A 17,351-nucleotide genomic window follows, 5' to 3' on the forward strand; every position below is an offset into this window, starting at 1 on the left:
ACCTGAAAGTTATTCATCGATTGCCTCGAGCAGGCCCCAGTAACGTCTCTTCGTCCTAGCCCTGAGATTTTTTTTAAAAAGTGCCATATTCAAGGCTCTTTCAGAGTTAGGAGAATGAGACCCTTCATTGTTACTGGTATTTGACATATTGGGTACACCACGGGGAGTTTGACAGACTCTGCCGTGTGGGCAGGTTACATTCGGTAGCCTGCCAGTTTGTCTAAAGTAGGAATGAGATGATAAGATGTCGTGCGCTTCAGGGAGCTGGGTTTTATAGTCTCTGAATCTTGGCCGTTGATGGGTTGATGGGATTACACGGTGCCAGGGGGCCAGTTGGTGGGTGTGACCCCCACCTACTGGAATTTGGAGGATCTGGGTGGAGGATGCTCGACCCCAATCCGAGTAGGCTTGGAGATCTCGGCCCCGGAACCCGCATGGCTTTGGCCCTCTGCCGGTACCTTCATGTGTGCGGAGAGTGGTCTCAGCATGGTGGTGGTTGGTTCTGGAGGTCTTCGGCTGCCGGCTGCCGGAGCCCTGGTCGGGGCGGGGAGGAAAATTCAACCCACTCCCCTCCAAGGGGCCCGGGGGCGAGGACAGCCAGGCGTGGGGGTGGGTGGGGGGAGGCAGGAGACTCTGCTCTGTTCTCTTCCGGGAGCTGGGTTTTATAGTCTCTGAATCTTGGCCATTGATGGGATTACACGGCACCTGAAAGTAAATAAACAAAAAGGATTGCAAAATAAGACTAATAGGAGTTAAGTAATGTCCCCCAGGGCTACCCAACTAGTAATGACAGAGTCAGGATTTGAATTCAGCCTGGTTCCAGAGCCCCTGTCCTTTATCATGACACAAGTAAGAGTTTGGTTGGAGAAAGGATTCTGCTCTTAAAGCAAAGGGGCTGGAAAGATTGAATAGGAGATAAGGTGCTTGATCCAGGTTAGAATCCCTGGCACACCACCCCACGTTCCCTGGAGCACTGCCAAGGGTCACTCCAGATCTGAGAACCAGGAATAGCCCCAGAGCACTGCTGGGTGTTGCCTAAAAACAAAAAGCAAACAAAAAAGAATGGAAAACTGTCTGCCCTAGGGAATAATACCAAAAGGAAGGGAAGTAAGTGGCTTATGCTTTCTTGGGGCAACTTTGCTTCTAGGGAGTACCTGGCAGGAGAAAGTATCTGGAATACGCAGCCAGATGCTGAAAAATCGCAAGGCCCCAACTGCCGTCCTTCTGTCAGCGCTTGATGAGACAGCCTGTGAGTATGGACTTGGGGACCCAGGTGGATGGTCAGGCTCCCCTCAAGGCCCACAGCTCCTGGGCCCTGAAGCAAATGACTCTTCCTCATGATTGTGCATGCAGAAGTTCTGAGGGCTCTGTGGCCATAGTCTGTGAGAAAAAGGCAGGGGCAGGAGTTCACGCCTCCTGAATAAGAAAGCTGGGGGTGGGGGGGGGCGAGCGGGGGGCGCAGAGAGATAGTACAGTGGGTAGGGCATTTGCGTTCCCTTCTGATACGCGACTGATCAGAGTTTAATTCCTGGCATCCCGTATGGTCCCCTGGGCACTGCCAGGCATGATTCCTGACTGTAGAGACAGGAATAACCCCTAAGTATCACCAGTTAGGCCCCAAAATGAAAGAGAAGAAAGGAAGGAAGGAAGGAAGGAAGGAAGGAAGGAAGGAAGGAAGGAAGGAAGGATAAAGGAAAGGCAGGAAGGAAGAAAGAATGAAGAAAAGGCAGGAAGAAAGAAAGAAAGAAAGAAAGAAAGAAAGAAAGAAAGAAAGAAAGAAAGAAGAAAGAGAGAGAGAAAGAAGAGAAAGAAGGAAGGAAGGAAGGAAGGAAGGAAGGAAGGAAGGAAGGATGGAGGGAAAGGTAGGAAGGAAGGTAGTAAGGCAGGAAGGCAGGAAAGCAGAAAGAAAGAAAGAAAGAAAGAAAGAAAGAAAGAAAGAAAGAAAGAAGGAAGGAAGGAAGGAAGGAAGAAGGAAAGGCAGGCAGGCAGGCAGGAAGGAAGGAAGGAAGGAAGGGAGGGAGGGAGGGAGGAAGGGAGGAAGGAAGGAAGGATGGATGGATGGATAAAGGAAAGGCAGGAAGGAAGAAAGAATGAAGAAAAGGCAGGAAGAAAGAAAGAAAGAAAGAAAGAAAGAAAGAAAGAAAGAAAGAGAGAAAGAAGAGAAGGAAGGAAGGAAGGAAGGAAGGAAGGAAGGAAGGAAGGATGGAGGGAAAGGCAGGAAGGAAGGTAGTAAGGCAGGAAGGCAGGAAAGCAGAAAGAAAGAAAGAAAGAAAGAAAGGAGGGAGGGAGGGAGGGAGGGAGGGAGGGAGGGAGGAAGGAAGGAAGGAAGGAAGGAAGGAAGGAAGGAAGGATGGAGGGAAGGAAGGATGGAGGGAAAGGCAGGAAGGAAGGTAGTAAGACAGGAAGGCAGGAAAGCAGAAAGAAAGAAAGAGAAAGAAAGAAAGAAAGAAAGAAGGAAGGAAGGAAGGAAGGAAGGAAGAAGGAAAGGCAGGAAGGAAGGAAAGAAGGAAGGGAGGGAGGGAGGGAGGGAGGGAGGGAGGGAGGGAGGGAGGAAGGAAGGAAGGAAGGTAGGAAGGAAGGAAGGAAGGATGGAGGGAAAGGCAGGAAGGAAGGTAGTAAGGCAGGAAGGCAGGAAAGCAGAAAGAAAGAAAGAAAGAAAGAAAGAAAGAAAGAAAGAAAGAAAGAAAGAAAGAAAGAAAGAAGGAAGGAAGGAAGAAGGAAAGGCAGGAAGGAAGGAAGGAAGGAAGGAAGGAAGGAAGGAAGGAAGGAAGGAGGGAAAGGCAGGAAGGAAGGTAGTAAGGCAGGAAGGCAGGAAAGCAGAAAGAAAGAAAGAAAGAAAGAAAGAAAGAAAGAAAGAAAGAAAGAAAGAAAGAAAGAAAGAAAGAAGGAAGGAAGGAAGGAAGGAAGAAGGAAAGGCAGGAAGGAAGGAAGGAAGGAAGGAAGGAAGGAAGGAAGGAAGGAAGGAAGGAAGGATAAAGGAAAGGCAGGAAGAAAGAAAGAATGAAGGAAAGGCAGGCAGGCAGGGAGGGAGGAGGAAGGAAGGAAGGAAGGAAGGAAGGAAGGAAGGAAGGAAGGAAGGCAGGCAGGCAGGCAGGCAGTCTCAGGGCACTTGCCTTGCATGTGGCCAACCTGTGATTCTTTTCCCCAGGGCTCTTCAATCTTCGGAGCAAAGACATCCCCTATAACCCTTTCTTCTATTCCTACACGCTGCTCACCAACTCCTCCATCAGGTACAGCTTTTCTGTGACTTAGCCAGTCTCCACCCCTCACTGCCCCCATGAAAGCATGCTCACGAATTTGGCACCCATCTCAACAGGGACCTTTAAGAAGCCTCCCATGGGCTTTTCCTGACCACTCACCTCAGTTCCCATAGACTCCGAATCTGGTCTACTAAGGTCCCTGGCACAGCTTCGTCTGACCTCTGGAAACCAAAGTTCTCTCATCCTTACAGACTACCTACCCCGCACCAGCTCTGTGTTTCCTCTCCACACAGGTTATTTGCAGACAAGAGTCGTTTTAGCTCGGATACCCTGCAGTACCTCAATGCCAACTGCACAGGTGCCATGTGCGTGCAAATTGAAGCATATAGCCAAGTCCGAGACATCGTCCGTATCTATGCCACAGAAAATGTGAAAATATGGATTGGAGCCAGCTATACGACCTACGGACTCTATGAAGTGATACCCAAGGTGGGTTTTCTAGGTCCCCAGTCCCGACCAGGCTTTCCCTGCTGCAAGAAGTCCGGAGCCTCAGTCAAATGGTTGATTGGTTCACAATGCTAAGTCCCTTTGGAAGCCTCCCTGGGGAAGAGGAAGAAACAAGATGTACTGTGCACAGAGAGCTCAGAGATTGTCTAGGGTGTGGGGTAGCGGGAGAGGATAAAAAGTATAGACCCTGACACAGCAAAGGCTTTGGGGTCAGTCAAACCTGAGGCTGAATCCCAACCCGGCCCCTATCTGGCTGTGCGATGACTCTGGACAAGTGACTTAGCCTGTCTGGGCCTGCTTCTTTACCTGTAAAAAGGCTGTGAGTGGTGACTTCAGGGGAGTTGCTTTGAAAAGAGCATGTAGACACACTGTGCGTGAATCCCACATTCAGACACACAACGGTATACAGTAAGTGGGAGTTGTTTGGATATTGATGCAGCAGCCCCTGTCAGTGACACCAGCCAGGCTCAAATCTGTCCTAGAGCACTGATAGGATTGGGAGGCAAGGAAGTGGGGAGAACACAGAAGACAAGGAAAGGCTTACAGAGGCAGGAAGCAGACAAGGAAAACAGCATTGATGCTGTAGGGCCTCTCCAGTTGTTTTGACACACAAGGCTCCCCACAGCTGGGCTTTCCTGCTAATCCATTCCACACACCATAGAGCCCTGGAGGGGACTCTCAGACCTCTTGCTCTCTACCTGCAACAGGAGAAGCTCGTGATCGACACCTACTCCCCGGTGATGATGGCCAAGGCGGTGAAGAACAGCAAGGAGCAGGCCCTACTCAGGGCCACTCATGTAAGTCCACAGCAGGCAAACATAGACTTTGAAAGCTTTGCTTTGCTGGGTTCGAAATGAGAACCGAATCAGAGAGATAGTGCAAGGCTTAAGGTATTTGCCTTGCATGTGGCTGACTCCAGTTGAATTCCCGGTACCCCATAGGGTTCCCTAAAAATTGCCAGTAGTGATCCCTGAGCACACTGGGAGGAAGAAACCCTGAGTACAGCAAGGTTTGGGCTGAAAACAAACAGGAAGGAAGGAAGGAAGGAAGGAAGGAAGGAAGGAAGGAAGGAAGGAAGGAAGGAAGGGAGGGAGGGAGGGAGGGGGAGCCTGCAGAAGGAGCCTGAGGGAGCCCACTGTGACACTGAGGAGACACCTAACTCCTGGACACACCCCTGAGTCACAACTCCCCCCTCCCTGCAGGATTCTTAGTTTAGTGCATAGATCCTGGAGTTAGGCTGTTTGAGTTCAAACCCCAGCTCCTCACATACCTACCCACTCACTATTGGGTGACATTGGCAAGTTAGTTACTGCATCTGTAAAATGGATCTACAGTATAGAAGTGTTGTGAGGATTAAGTAATTATCATTTATGGCACCAGAGAGTACAGTGGTTAGGGTACATACTGTGCATGCAGCCAACTCTGGCACTACTATGGTCCCCTGAGCATCACCAGGTGTAACCCTGGAAGCCTCCATGCACTGCAAGGGTAGCCCAGGTCATCTCTGGCACTGTAGGGCCCAAGCAGCATCACAATCTCTGGCCCTTGCATTGAACCATGAGTCTGGTTGTTTAGGAATCTCTGGGAGGGACTCCTGAGTTCCCTGAGCACCATGTGAGAGACCCCCCAAATTATCTATATCGATATTTATAATATATGTAATATATTATAACCTAATTAGAATATAACAGTGTCATAAATAATAATATATATTTAATTAACTTAACTTGTTAATTTTAAACTAGACTTACTATAATAATATATGCCAGTATGCATGCATATATCCACGTACTATATGCTGGTCATTCAAATAGATTTGCTCGAGTGGGCCCAGTAACATTGTGAGACTTATTACTGTGTTTGGCATATCGAATACATCATGGTTAGCTTGCCAGGCTTTGCCATGCGGGCGAGATAATCTCAGCAGCTTGCCAGGCTCTCCGAGAGGGGTGGAGGAATCGAACTCGGGTCGGCCATGTTGACTGCGTGCAAGGCAAACGCCCTACCGCTGTACTATCACTCCAGCCCATTCAAATAGATATAAGCATAATTATATAAATGTATAATTATATGCATATATTTTATATAAATGAAATTGCTATATTAATTTATCATGTAAACTATGTTAGCAAATAAAAAATTGCTTTGAACACTGCCTAACACATTCCAAGTCCTAAATAAGTGCTAATGATTTCCCTACCCTGATCAACAGATAATTCCCTCTTTTTGATATCTCTGTTAAACCCAGGATAAACTGGATTGGGAATATGACTCAGCGATAAAACACTTACCTTACATGTGGGAGGCTCGGGGTTCAATCCCCAGTACCACATATGGTCTCTTGAATAGCACCAGGGGTGACCCCTGAGCATGGAGACAGGATTATGTTCTGAGCACAGCAGGTTATGTTCCCCCCCCCCCCCCCCCGGCAAAGGCGATGTGTGAAAATTAGAATAAACTGTCTCATTTTTACAAGCTGCTTCTGGTGGAATATTTTAAATATTTACAAAGGTGGAGAAGATAACATAAACAGCCCGTCTGCATCGTCACCCAGTTTTAACAATCATCAACTCATAGCCAATCCGATTCCATCTCCAACCCCACACTCATTACATCTGCTTCTGGATGCTTTTAAAGCAAATCACAGTTATCATATTCTGCCAACACCTCAGTATGCACCGCTATAAGAACTCTTTCCTAAGCACCATATAAATAAATTATCACATGACCATATATATAAAAATTACCAAGACTTTCTTCATATTATCAAATAGTGAAGACCTCTTTGTTTTATATTTATTGTTTTTGTTTGTTTACACACCTGGCATTCCACAGGGAATAATACCAATGTGGTACTTGGGGGTCACTCCTGACTTGAGAGAAGAGATTGCTGGGGATAGAACCTGGCCCTCCTGAAAGCAAAGCAAAGTTGAGCTCTCTTTCTATCACCCTCTAAATTTTTTAATCTCGGCTCTTGCTGGAGTCCCAGTGGAGAACATTCTTTAGCCCGCTTCTCTGCTTCCTCCCACCCAGGTGCGGGATGCAGTGGCCGTGATCCGATATTTAGTCTGGCTGGAGAAGAACGTGCCCAAAGGCACAGTGAATGAATTCTCAGGGGCAGAGTTGGTGGACAAGTTCCGAGGGTGAGCCAATGCATTTGTCTCTTTGGCTAACTATCTTTGGGTTGTGGGGACAGTACTGGGAGGGTGAATTGGTCTCCTTACTTAGGGAAGGCAGAAGACCTTCCTTGAGTTAAGTCCGACAGGTTACTGGGTGGTCTCCTTACTTAGGGAAGGCAGAAGACCTTCCTTGAGTTAAATCTGACAGGTTACTGGGTGGTGCAGTAGTTATTCTCCAGTGCCTCTGAAAGTCAGACAACTCGAAGGGCCACAACCCAACAGCGCCCCCTAGTGTAACTTTTGGGCTAAGGTTGACCTTCTATGGGGCAGGCTGACTCAGGCCAGGTCACTTGGACCCTGGACCACTAGAGACTATCCATATGGAGATGGGGGCTTCCTGAGGACATGCTTGGCTCAGGCTATGGGCAGACAGTAGCTTTGAGGAGATGATTGCTACTTCGGGGCTTGAGGCGGGGCCTGGTTTTCCAGAGGTAGGGAGCTAGGATTCTTCTTCAGTCCCTAGAGGACATAGGGACTTTGGTTTCCCCATCTATAAAATAGAGGTGGAGGAGAAATCATGGCTGTCTTCAGTCCCTCCTTCTCTGACTTTGAATGTTCTACAAGAGACAAGTCTGGGCTTGGACGATAAACTATAAGGTGGGGCTGGAAGAGCAAATAAAACTTCTCTGCCTTTGTTAAAGGCCCTGGGTTCAACCTTGCTCCTGAGCACATTCACTAATCATTCCTACCTTGTACTTTCCAGAGAAGAAGAGTTCTCCTCTGGAACCAGTTTCGAAACCATCTCCGCTAGTGGTTTGAATGCTGCCCTGGCCCACTACAGGTACTTCAAGAGAAAGAACTTTCTATTTATTATTTTTTTATTTTGGGGTCACAGCCAGCAATGCACAGGGGTTATTCCTGACTCTGCACTCAGGAATTACTCCTGGCGGTGCTCGAGGGACCATATGGGATGCTGGGAATCAAACCCGGGTTGGCCGTGTGCAAGGCAAACACCCTACCTGCTGTGCTATCGCTTCAGCTCCGAGAAAGAACTTTCTAGACTCCTGCGTGTATATGTGTGTGTGAGGGGGGAGGCGGTGGAGAAATCCTAGTGTATGTAGGAAGGGATGGAAGGGAGGAGAGGAGGTGCCAGGTTCTGAGTCCATATTTAAACTTCCAGGCTTCCACCACTGCATGGTGCTAGGTGCAACCTTGGGTGTGGGCCATAGAACCCAGTGCAGGGTTAGAAGTCTTCTTGGAATTTAAGGCCTGAGCAATTTTTCCCTGAAAAGCTCAGACTTCATGAGTTGTCAGAGCTGAGGGATCTAAAAGAGAGTCAGGGTTGCGATCAGATGATTTTTCTTTGGCTTCCCATGTGTTATTTATGTGGGCCAATTTCTAAAGCTCCCAAGGCCATGAGGAGAAAGGCCAGTTCACTCAGCCTGAACCAATCAAGGTAAGCCCAAGATGTAGTTAGCCAGGTGTTCGGCCTCATAGAAGACAGACCCGTGCAGGCCTACCTGATGTTATTTGGGGGGCAAGCCAACCAGATGCCTTCACTGGGCACCAACACAATAGGGAAAGGTCAGATGCCTCCAAGGACCAAGTTTGCCAAGCCCAGAATTTCCTCCCTGGTATCTCCCAACCTTGCAGCTGCCTCAGTTTGGAGCGGCAGCGTGGGAGTTCCTCAGCCCTGCTTGTTCTCCCACCCGCCTTGGGGGACCATCCCTTTCTGTGACCTGGCTCCTGGAGAGCCTCCTCTCCCTCAGAAGTGGCAGAAGTTTCCAGAAAGAATATTGACCTGAGCCTTTGGCTCTAGACCAATTCCTACCCCTCCTCCCCTTTAACTTCATGTTTTCTTATAAGAGGTGTTTCTCCTTATGTCAAAGTTGTTGCCGGTTCTGTGGCAGGGGTGGGGTGGTGGCAGTCTCTAAAGTTCTTCTAGCTTGCACTTCCTAGGTTCTTTCCTTTCTCCCCTCCCTGGGTTCGCTGAGATGTTGGGACAAACGTTTGTGTGCTCAGGCTATCAGTGGCCACAGCTTTGTACTCTCACAAGGCGGCTTGTGAGATAATGATATCCCCCAACGGATTAACCTGAAGACCCAACTCCTAGGGCTCAGGAGAGAGTCCCTCCGACTTTACTTAGGACCCCCAACCCTCCCAGTGAAGGGTTAAACTGCTCCTTTCTCAATGTCTCTCCCTTCCCAGCCCAACCAAGGAACTGCACCGCAACCTGTCCACAGATGAGATGTACTTGCTGGATTCCGGGGGCCAATACTGGTATGTATTCCCCAACCCAGACCTGACCCAGCAGGCTCAGCTCAGACCTCCTGGGCCAACCATGAGCAGGCCAATAATTTGGCCTTCCTGGGCCTTGTGTCTTCATGTAAGAAAGAAGAGGCCTGGTTGAATGCGAATAAGCATTGTTCTTATTTCCACACTTGGTGGGGAGGGTCCTTGCCATGAGAAACAGGTGCTGAAACAGCAGAGCTGCCACTTTGAGAATTTATAAGATTCCCTTTGCAAGTCCACTGGATTCCATCGCCCCAGCTATCACTGCACAGATTCTCCAGACATGCTATGAGATCTGGCTGCATGTATACACTTCCTATTTCCTCAACGCGGCCTTGCACAGCACAGACACTGAGCATGCGCCTCAGCCTGGTCTCCGCCCCTCTCCCTCTATGCTCGGGGAGGTCTCTCTATCAGACTGGGGATGGGAGCAGAATCCGGCTTCCAAATGCAGCTGGCAGGTGAGAAAAGCCACATCAGCTGAGGCCTGGAGAATACTTGGGCAAGGGCACACCATCAGTGTGTGTGTGTGTGTGTGTGTGTGTGTGTGTGTGGTTATGTGTGTCTGTGAGTTGCTAAGTGCACCTGAGAGCTCGCCCGACAAGGTGCTGAGCTAAGTAGGAGGCTTGCCCCTGTGCTAGGACTCTCCCATTTGCGTATGTGCCTACCCCCAGTGCTTTCATTGAAATCTGAATGCAACCATGATGTCAGCTGCCCCCCTTAAGAAGTGTTAATCCCAGTGCATAGCCAAGACATGAACAGAGTAGGCTAGCCCCATTCCTTCCAAATGCGGGACACAACAGCTGATATGAAAGGAACTGGAAGATTTTCCCCTTTGGATCTAGGAAGCCAGTGAGGTAACACCCGGTGGAGACAGGAGAGATGCGCCCAGCTAATGGCGAAGTAGGAGTAGTTTTGAAACTTTCCTCTCTCAGGCCTGTGTATGGGCTCTTGACAAAGACCCTTTGAGAATCCCTCGTATAGCTCTGGGAACCACGGATCCAAGGCTCCAGGGCGCCTTGCAGCCTTTGCTAGGTCCTAGTTGGGTGTTCTGTGTACCAGAAATGGCCAATGGCAAAGGAGAAGTGGTGGGGTGTTATTCCCCTGGGGCATGCTCAGAGCAGGGCGAGGCTGGGGAAATGGTCACCTCACTTCCTCTTCTTTTCTAAAGAAGTCAGCCACGCCTCATGACCTGCTTCTGAGGAGGAGTAACTGGGACCCTGAGCACTAAGGGTTCCCTTCCCCCTCTCTCCAGCATTTCTGGGCCTGGGGAAGTGCTTGTTGCTGGGGTTTAAGAGCCAGACTCTCTGGCTTGTACTTCCGGGTCACTGGGACTCAGAGTAGATTTTTAATTTTAAAATTTGGGGCACACCCGGTGGTGCTCAGAGCTTACTTCTGACTCTGACTTCAGGGGCCACCCCTGGCAAGGCTCCCGGAATTGTGTGTGGTGCTGGGGAAGGCCATCAACCTGGGTAGGCCACGTGTGAGGCAAGTGACTTACCAGCTGTACTAGTTGCTCTGGCCCCACAGATTCGTTTTTATGATGGTGAGAATGGTGTGTGTGAAGTCAGTGCCAGTCTTGGCCCTACTTCACAGGTTTGTAAGATGAGAGAGCCTCATCGCCTCAATGGCCTCTTCTGGGAAATGGGGAGAAGGAGGCAGGTTTGGTCCCCCTGTCCCAGGGCACAGCATAAGTGATCTAAAACATAGTAGATAACAATGTGAATAAGCAAGTCTGGCTCTCTAGACCTCAACTTTCTACTCTGCAAAAGTAGGACAACTGTTCCTGCTTCCCAGGAAGCCTAGAACCAGTCTTCCTCAAATTTAATTTAATTTTTGGCTTGATGGCCACATCCTGCCAGTACTAAGGGCTTACTCCTGATTCTAAGCTCAGGAATCACTCCTGGTGGGGTTTGGAGGACCGTATGTGGCAGGAATCAAACCTGGGTCAACCCTATGCAAGACAAGAGCTCTACCCACTGTACTGTCTCAGGCCCCTTCCTTTTAGAGTCAGCCTGATCCAAGGGAGCCCAAGGCAATGGGCGTTAATGGAGGGAGGCGGACACTCTGGGGATGGGGTGGTATTAGAATACTGCATGAAATTATTACAGATTTATTTTATTGTAAATCATGGCACTTCAATAAAAATGGAAGGGGAAAATAAAACAAACTGTGGCCAAAGAAGAAGTGATTTTTGACTTGAGAGCTGTGTAAAACCCCTTCACACCAAGATACTGAAGATGGAAATTTAATATTGCCTCCCAATCCCATTCCAGTCCCCCAGTCCCAACTCCAGTGCCTGGCCATCATCCCTGTCCCCATGTGTTCAGCAGATCCAGATATATTGATTTTCTTTCGCTACAGGGATGGAACCACAGACATCACGAGAACAGTCCACTGGGGCACCCCCACTGATTTCCAAAAGGTAAGACTTGGACCCAGATTTCCCATACCCACCCTCCTCCAAGGGACATTCCAAGTGATTTTTCAAGGACTCCAAATCAGGCCCAGAAAGGCGAAGTAATTTGTCGAAGGTCACACAGCAAATTGCCACCAAAAAACCAGTCCTCTGACTACTTCCAAAGAGATATTTCAGATCATCAATAAGACATCAGTGCAAGGGTATCATCATCTCATTTCAATGAACCAGTGAACAAATATTTATTTATTTATTGACTTTTTGAATCACACCCAGCAATGCTCAGAGGTTGCTCCTGGCTCTACACTCAGGAATTACTCCTGGTGGTGTTCAGGGCACCATGTGGGATGCAGGCTCCATTGTGTGCAAGTCAAACACTCTACCCACTGTGCAATCGCTCCAGCCCCAACAAATATTTATTGAGATTGTCCCCTTTCTATAGAGTACATCGTACATCTCAGTCCACGCCAAATGGGTTAACTTTTGACTTTTAACTTTTTCTGTTTTTTTTTCTTTTTTGGCTTTTTGGGTTACACCTGGCTCTGCATTCAGTAATCACTCCTGGCAGTGCTCGGGGACCATATGGGATGCCAGGTATCAAACCCAGGTCAGCCACATGCAAAGCAAACACCCTACCCATTGAACTATCACTCTTGCAGCAACTTTTTGACGTTAACTTTTAACTCTGAATGTGCCTCTCACCATTCACACAGAAATAAGATTCTTCTCCTCCTACAGGAGCAACTATTATTTAGTTGTCTATGTCCTTAGGCCTCTGTTCAGTAGAGAGGAGGAAGAAAGGCATTCCAGAGACAGAGAAACAGCCCAGCAAAGCCATAAAGGTAGAAGGGAGTGAGAAGTTTGCAGGAAGCCGTGAGAGCTGGTCTACCTAGGACACAGGCTGGGGCATGATTTTTTTAAAATTTTTATTAATAAAACACCATGAGGTACAGATGTAGACTTACTGGGGCATGATTTTTGTGCACAGGAGGGGCCTTGGGTGGAAGCGGAGGGTGAAGGAGAGCTGGAGTAAGCATGCATTTGACAGACTTTGGCCCTAGGTTCGAGTTGGAAACCAAGACCAAAATCCCAACGCTGGTCAGGTATGGCTGGTTGAGGACTGTCTGAGGCTTGTGTATCAGATGAGCTTTTGTCAACTCAATACACTTGCAGGATTAACAGGCCTAGCCCAACCTCTAGGTCTTAAGAAACTTCCAGGATGGCTATAAGTTTGACAGTGGTATACTGACCTCTATTTGGTATACTGACCTCTATTTACTGTTTGGAGCGCATTTTTTTTTGTTTTTATTGATTGTGACTCTGTGATTTATAATTCTGTTAAATGATGGGTTCTTATGCACATACTTGCAATACGACACCCTTCACCTGTGTAAGCACTACTTTCCTACCCCCAAGGACTCCAACATCCCTCCCTTTCAAACCTCTCCTCCCAACTCAGTTGTATAGATCTGTTCTTAGAGCATCTTTTCGGGGGGGGGGGGGGGAGGGTCGGTCTCAAGCAATGCTCAGGCTGTCAATTCAGGGCAAGAGTCTGCGGATGTGATGTTGCTCAGGCTTTACAGTGCTGGAAACACCCAAACCACAACCAGCAGTGCTAGGGGTCCTTTAAGGGATGCACCATGTGATGCTCAAAGGACCATTTAGAGCCAGAAATTGAACCTGCATTGGGTGTATGCCAGGCACCTGCCCTAACCACCACAGTATCTCCTGTTCCCTGTTTGGATCATCTTATGATCATCTTATCTGCATAAGTCTGCCTGTTCCTCCCAACTTTACAAGATGGAACTGTGACAGGTCCATACCAGAGGAGAAAACTAAGGCACAGAGTAGTTCAAGTCGCTTGTTCAAAGTCTTGGCATTTCACAAATGACCAAATCAGGATTCCTGTGCAAGGAGTTGGCCTCCCAGTGTCTGGCTGTTGTAGGGTTCCCAGGAAACCTGAAAGTACATTGATTTTGAGATTTTCTTTTCTCTTCCCCCCTCCTACCTCTCCTTCCCAGTCATTGTCATTGATGATGTTGCAGTGACAAGTGGTGGCATGCACACACGTGTGTGTGCATGCACACACACAAACAGAAACACACACACCTAACTGTGGTACTCATTGGGGTGGTGGTATTCTAACACTCACCCGAGGTGCTGTCCAAGGTTTGCTCTCCTTTAGTTACAGCGCTTGCACATGTGTGTTCTCTAGGGCTCACCATTTTGGGGAGGGGTTGGTTGGGTTGTGGGGACACACCCAAACTAGTCAGGGGCTGTTTTGACTCTGTGCTCAAGAGTGTACACTAGCAATGCTCAGGGGACCCTGTGTGGTACTGGGAATATTAACCAGGGTTGGTTGCATGTAAGGCAAGTGCCTCAACTCTTGTATTATATCTCCGGCCCACTCTTCAACAAAGGAGGCATACACACTCTGGATACAGTGCTTGCTAGTGTCACTGCAGTGGTCAGACATGTGCTCGCCAGGGTTCAATATTTCTGGCCATGGCACGTATATTTTTTTCTGTTGTTGCTCTTTTGGGGGAATGGCATACCTGGTAATGCTCAAGGATTACTCCTGATTCTGCACTCAGAGATCATTTCTGGTGGGCTTGGAGAACCATATGGTGTGCTAGGGTTTGAACATGGGTCTGCCACATGCTAAGCAAGAGTCCTACCCATTGTACTATTTCTGTCTCCATCAATTTTGGGGGGAGATGAGGGTAACACCAAGCAATGCTCAGGCATTTTCTTGCTTCTGCACTCAGGAATTACTCCGGGGGGGGGGGCTTCGGGGGCCATATGCAATGCCAGGGATCAAACATGGGTCAGCCACGTACAGGTCAAACCCCTGCTCACTGTACTGTTGTTCCAACCCCCATCATCAAATGTATTCTTAGTTGTGATACTAGGCAGGGGTTGCACCCCTTTGTATATATGTACACTGCTGGCTGTGGTGTGACCAAAATCTATCAGGAATCAGAGCTGCCAACATCACAGTCAGTGCATGTGGGACACCAGGGATTTGAACTTGTGACCATGTATTTACAAGGCTAGAAATCCAAGCCTCTGCACTGTTCATTTCAGCCAAAGCTTTGAGGTCTTTTTGTTTTTGTTTTGGGGGCCACAACAGGGCTTATTCCAGCTCTGTGTTCAAGGATCACTCCTGGTGGGGCTCGGGGTGCTCAGGATTGTTCCTGGGTCAACCGCTTGCAAGGTGTGTACCTTACCTGCTTCCTCTGAGTCACCCCATGGGCCAAAGAGAATCGCAAGACAAACTCCAGCCTTGGAAGGTCACCATAGCTTTCTCTGGCAATAGTTCAAAACCTAGGGAACTTCACAAGTGTATGCACATCCCCCACAGGAATGGGCCCTAATACTATATGCATGCACAAGGGCCGAGCAGGTGGAAGTTTCCCAGCTCTTCTTCTTACATGCTACACATCTCTCCTTCTCCCCTATCAGGAGGCGTATACACGTGTGTTGATGGGAAATATTGATCTGTCCAGACTCATCTTTCCTGCTTCTACATCAGGTGGGTTTAAGAGACCAGGCTGGATCTACAGCCTCAGGCCCTGATTTTCTGGACCAGCAACCTGGGAGGAGAATCTACCATCATTTCATCTATGGTTTATTTATTTATTTATTTGGCTTTTGGGCCACACCTGGCATACTCAGGGGTAATTCCTGGCTCTTCACTCAGGAATTACTCCTGGTAGGCTCAGGGGACCACATGAGATTTCAGGGATTGAACCCAGGTCAGCCACATGCAAGGCCCTCCAGCCCCCACCATGTATGGTTTAGATGAGAAAATTCAACCTAGAGAGACAAAGTGATTTGCCAAGGGTTACACAGGGTTGATGGCAGAGCCTGAGCCTTGAGAGGACTTATTTTTCCTAAATTCCTAAACTGTTGTTCAGAAGTGGGGGGGTGGATTATCTTTGGGTGCTGCAGCAGCCATGGGAGGAGGAAGGTGGTTCCTGACAAACAGTAGAAAATTGAAATAGAGTTATGTATCCAGGTAATGGGTACAAAACTGGGTGTGCTGGAACTGGTGTTTCCTTTCCTGTCTCTTAAAGGCCCTCTCCCCAGGTGCCTTCTAGGTAATTAATTCTGGGGCAAGGATGCCAGAAGAGGCCATGCAGACAGTCTGGAATCCAACCAAGTGACTAACTAGGGACTGTTTTTCTCTTCCAGGGAGAATGGTGGAAGCCTTTGCCCGCAAAGCCTTGTGGGACATTGGACTTAATTATGGTCACGGGACTGGTCATGGCATTGGCAACTTCCTGTGTGTGCATGAGTGTATGTGTCTCCTTTGCTCACCTTCCCCATGACTCCCCCTCTTATGAAGAGGTAGGTATGGAAAAGAATGAGTCCCATAGAGGTGCACTCAAGGTGACCCAGCTGGTGTGAGACAAGGCACAAGAGGTTAAGTGAGATGTGCTGGCAGCCTCCTGCTGCCCACTTGGAGAGAGAAGAGTGGCATGTTAAGACCTAGGAGCTGACTGGCATTGGCCCCAGAGAACTAAAAGCCAGAGTCAGTCTGGTGTGTATCAAGCCCAGGTAGACAATGCTGCAATGGACAATGTTTTCTAGAGATTCCCAGGGATCTCCTGTGACCTTCTCTTCCCCAGAACCAGGCTGCTCATTGCCAGGCTGGTATGTATTGGGGACCCAACACTAACTCTATCTCCTTTCCAGGGCCAGTGGGATTCCAGTCCAACAATGTAGCCATGGCCAAGGGCATGTTCACTTCCATTGGTATGGCTCTCGGGTTCTCCCACCCCCTTCTCAGCCCAATATTAGCCCCAAATAGAATGGTCCCACTCTCACCCCAAAACCCTTCAATTGCTATACTCACTTTGTCCTTGGGAAGTGGTCTGGACTATCTATCCAAACTCTAGTGTCTCCAATCAAACGTTGGGTTGTCACAAAACAGAGACCACAGGAAGATAAGAATGCCTCCAGGACCCAAACAAGAGGGGGATAGTAGAGGTTCATCAGGTTGCCTTAGCATAGCCCACAAGCACCAAATAAGGTCTACCTAAGCCAATGACCAGGTGCAGCCAGGCCCACCAGATGCTCAACGGGCACAGGAGGCCCCAACTTGGGTCCACCCCTCTGCCTACTGCACCAACATCTCTATTTTTCCCAGAACCTGGCTTCTACCAGGATGGAGAATTTGGGATCCGTATTGAAGACGTGGCCCTCGTGGTAGAAGCAAAGACCAAGGTAAAGTGCCCCTAGGAAACAGAGTGTTGGTACAGCAAGTTGTACGTCGTTGATCCTGGTTTGAATCCCCAGTACTATATAAAGTCCCCAGAACATTACCAGCAGTCATCTCTGAGCACAGAGCCAGGAATAATCCCTGATTACCACCAGGTGTGACTGTCAAAAAACAAAGATTAAGTGCTATTAAGGTGGACTAGAGGTGTGGACAGCATGACAGTGACTTGGGCTGAAATGAAAGAATATGAAGGTAGGGTTGGAGAGGTGGTTCAAAGGGCTGAAGTACATGCTTTGCATGCAGGATCCCTGAGTTCCATTCCCATTACTATGTGTTGCCCAGACTCTGCTAGGGGAATTCCTGAGCACAGAGTTAGCAGTAACCTTCGAGAACTAGCAGATGTATTCCCCAACAACCCCCCGACCCACTGCACCCCCACAAAAAAAGAATGTCAGGAGCTAGGAAGATAGTACAGGGTTTAAGGAGGGACAGGCAACCCTCATTTGATCCCTGACACTACATACAGACCCTGGGTATTGCCAGGTATGACCTCTAAGCACTACTAAGAGTAGACCCCAATCCCCAAC

General features: G+C 48.6%; 1 protein-coding gene across 1 annotated transcript in view; it reads left to right on the top strand.

Moving 5' to 3' along the window:
- Positions 1 to 17,351, top strand: part of XPNPEP2 (X-prolyl aminopeptidase 2) — a 37,174-nt gene that overhangs the window by 16,053 nt on the left and 3,770 nt on the right. The window contains exons 8-19 of the mRNA XM_056107746.1: positions 1,148 to 1,249; positions 3,149 to 3,230; positions 3,494 to 3,689; positions 4,415 to 4,504; positions 6,741 to 6,850; positions 7,590 to 7,667; positions 9,035 to 9,106; positions 11,483 to 11,543; positions 15,003 to 15,072; positions 15,735 to 15,839; positions 16,239 to 16,298; positions 16,693 to 16,769. Coding sequence (XP_055963721.1) covers positions 1,148 to 1,249; positions 3,149 to 3,230; positions 3,494 to 3,689; positions 4,415 to 4,504; positions 6,741 to 6,850; positions 7,590 to 7,667; positions 9,035 to 9,106; positions 11,483 to 11,543; positions 15,003 to 15,072; positions 15,735 to 15,839; positions 16,239 to 16,298; positions 16,693 to 16,769 — 1,103 coding nt within the window. The remainder of the gene's footprint in view (positions 1 to 1,147; positions 1,250 to 3,148; positions 3,231 to 3,493; positions 3,690 to 4,414; positions 4,505 to 6,740; positions 6,851 to 7,589; positions 7,668 to 9,034; positions 9,107 to 11,482; positions 11,544 to 15,002; positions 15,073 to 15,734; positions 15,840 to 16,238; positions 16,299 to 16,692; positions 16,770 to 17,351) is intronic.

This window comes from Sorex fumeus, unplaced genomic scaffold, assembly GCF_029834395.1.
Source record: "Sorex fumeus unplaced genomic scaffold, SorFum_2.1 ptg000171l, whole genome shotgun sequence".
NCBI lineage: Eukaryota > Metazoa > Chordata > Mammalia > Eulipotyphla > Soricidae > Sorex > Sorex fumeus.